Source organism: Neophocaena asiaeorientalis, unplaced genomic scaffold (genome assembly GCF_003031525.2).
Source record: "Neophocaena asiaeorientalis asiaeorientalis breed wild unplaced genomic scaffold, Neophocaena_asiaeorientalis_V1.1 scaffold100, whole genome shotgun sequence".
NCBI classification, from domain to species: Eukaryota; Metazoa; Chordata; class Mammalia; order Artiodactyla; family Phocoenidae; genus Neophocaena; species Neophocaena asiaeorientalis.
In genome coordinates, this window is record NW_020173955.1 from 9,497,662 (window position 1) to 9,499,818 (window position 2,157).

The 2,157-nt window shown below is 35.2% G+C and overlaps 2 protein-coding genes across 2 annotated transcripts in view; both read right to left on the minus strand.

The window, feature by feature from the left end:
* The window catches only part of LOC112404834 (uncharacterized protein C2orf73 homolog), a 2,444-nt gene extending 1,930 nt beyond the window's left edge, over positions 1–514 (minus strand). The window contains exon 1 of the mRNA XM_024752937.1: positions 481–514. Coding sequence (XP_024608705.1) covers positions 481–514 — 34 coding nt within the window. The remainder of the gene's footprint in view (positions 1–480) is intronic.
* A 64-nt stretch (positions 515–578) lies between these two features.
* LOC112404859 (uncharacterized protein C2orf73 homolog) overlaps positions 579–2,157 on the minus strand; it is a 25,723-nt gene continuing 24,144 nt past the window's right edge. Inside the window, exons 4-5 of the mRNA XM_024752989.1 lie at positions 1,832–1,947; positions 579–986 (exon numbers count right to left, since the gene is read on the minus strand). Of these exons, the coding sequence (XP_024608757.1) occupies positions 618–986; positions 1,832–1,947 (485 nt within the window). The 3' untranslated portion in view covers positions 579–617. The remainder of the gene's footprint in view (positions 987–1,831; positions 1,948–2,157) is intronic.

Sequence of the window (2,157 nt, forward strand, 5' to 3'; positions counted from 1 at the left end):
CGGCGGGAGAGGCCAAAACAGTGAGAGTCCCGCGTACAGAAAAAAAAAAAAAAATGTGTGTGTGTATCTTGTACTGGGAGAAAGGTTTTTAGTTTTTATACTCTTAATTGTATATAGAAGGGTTCAAAGTTTTAGAATAAGGAGGAGAATTCAAGGTTATAGGAGAATGTTATCCTTAAATTGAAATTTTAATTATAGTAATAGTGATAATGTGATTACATTGATCACTGATCAGTGTGTATGATCTCATGCTCAATATCCTTATGAAGTTACTATTATCCTAATTTTATAGATGAGGAAACTGAACTCTAGAGAGGTTAAGTAATTTACCCAAAGTCACACAGCCTCTATGTGGTGAAGCCAAAATTCCAGCCCCAGTTTGATTCTAGAGCCATGGCTAGAAACAATCTAACATAGAAATATGTCTCATATCCATCACTCATTGGAGACCACACTTAAATTTTTGGTGTATTTTATTACCTTTTTTCATTTTCCCATTTACGTAAGTTGTCATTTTTGAGGTTATTGATAACAGAAAAAGCAAATGTGAGGGCCTGTATGATGATTCTGAAATCGTCTATATTCTAAGGACTATGTTTTTATTTGAAGAAGGTAGTTTATCCTGGTTTATCCTGACTTTTTATTGGTGGACTTAAAGAATCATGCCTGGTGAGAAGAGCTTTTACTGCAATTATTTGAAAGACGTCTGCAGTCTTCTCCCTTCTCTCAAGACTTCTGGGACATGTGTTGGCTGCCACTCTGACGTCTGTTTCTGATAAGTGAGTTTTAGTCTCTAGCAACTCCTGGGAATTTTGTCGGCAGAGACCGGGTGAGATCATTTTGCTTTCCGCTGAGTTTCCTTTCTCTGTTTTTTTGGACTGTTCTGATGAGCATGACCCTGGAGCATTCAGTAATACCTCTGTTCTCTTAGGAACTGTTGGCCTACTCCCTGGTTTTATCTCTGTCTGCACAAAAACTCCATGTCGCTGGAAAGGAAAACAAAGTTGACATTAACCAGGGCACACAAGTTGCTGGAAGATGCAGCTGTGACCGGAGTTCATGTATTAGCTCAAGTCCTGATTGAAGCAGGCATTTATTTCTCTGCCTCTTCATTGGCTGTCACCTTAGTTCAAAACTGAAGACGGAAGCATAATAATTATTGGTGAACCATTTAAACAAATTATGAACAAGGGTGCACCAGAAAATGAACAGGAAGGGAAAAACAGAAAGTCAAAGGAGCGGCATCTCATTATCTCCCATTCTCAATTTTTCTGTCATTTGAATTGTATGAGACTATTCATATCCAATTTCATTTCTTGCTCTGCAGGTTGCTATGGATACGATAGAAACTGCAGTTCATAGACCTAAGGATTTATGATTGCATCATAAACGTCTATTACTTCCAACAACTAATAGTTGTTGTGAAATGTTATTATTATTAGCTATGGTGAAATATGAAAACAAACATCTGCAGTTGGGAAAAAATCCAGCAATTGACTATTACATTACTGTTCAATTTATAAAACTTATATGCATCCCCCTGCCACACACATACATAAGCATGTCAAAAACTTTAGCAGGTTGCTTTGATATTACCTTAAGTGAATGATTTTAATAATTTGAACCAAATTCCAAAGACTGATCCAAAATTATGACATCATTCTTTAGTTTTGACTATGACATGTGGTTAAGATTTTATCCTCCTAATAACCATGTTAGTTTGTTTAAATCAACTTTGAGAAATATGATTATGACTTGAAAGGCTTAGAGTTCTACCATAAATCTATCCCATCATAAAGTATTAAGTAATTGATTCTAAATACTGACTTACCTTTCCCCAGATGGGCTCATTGGGTGTTTTCCTGGCATCATATTGATGTGAAAAAGAGATGCGTTCTATAAAATTCTTTTGGAGCTCTGCTGATGCATCAGGAGAGGCAAGTGGAACTAAGGGGAAAAAAGAGATTTTGTGAAGTCAGGATAAAAGATTTGTATATGGAAATATAATCAGTATTTATAATATTTTTGCTTTATCAAAAATGTTAACGAAACTAAATTCTTTTAAGTATGAAAGGTTACCTAAACACATCTAAATAATACAATCATAGATTCATCATTCTTTCTCCATGAAAAGAACCAAATCAAAACAACCAAATT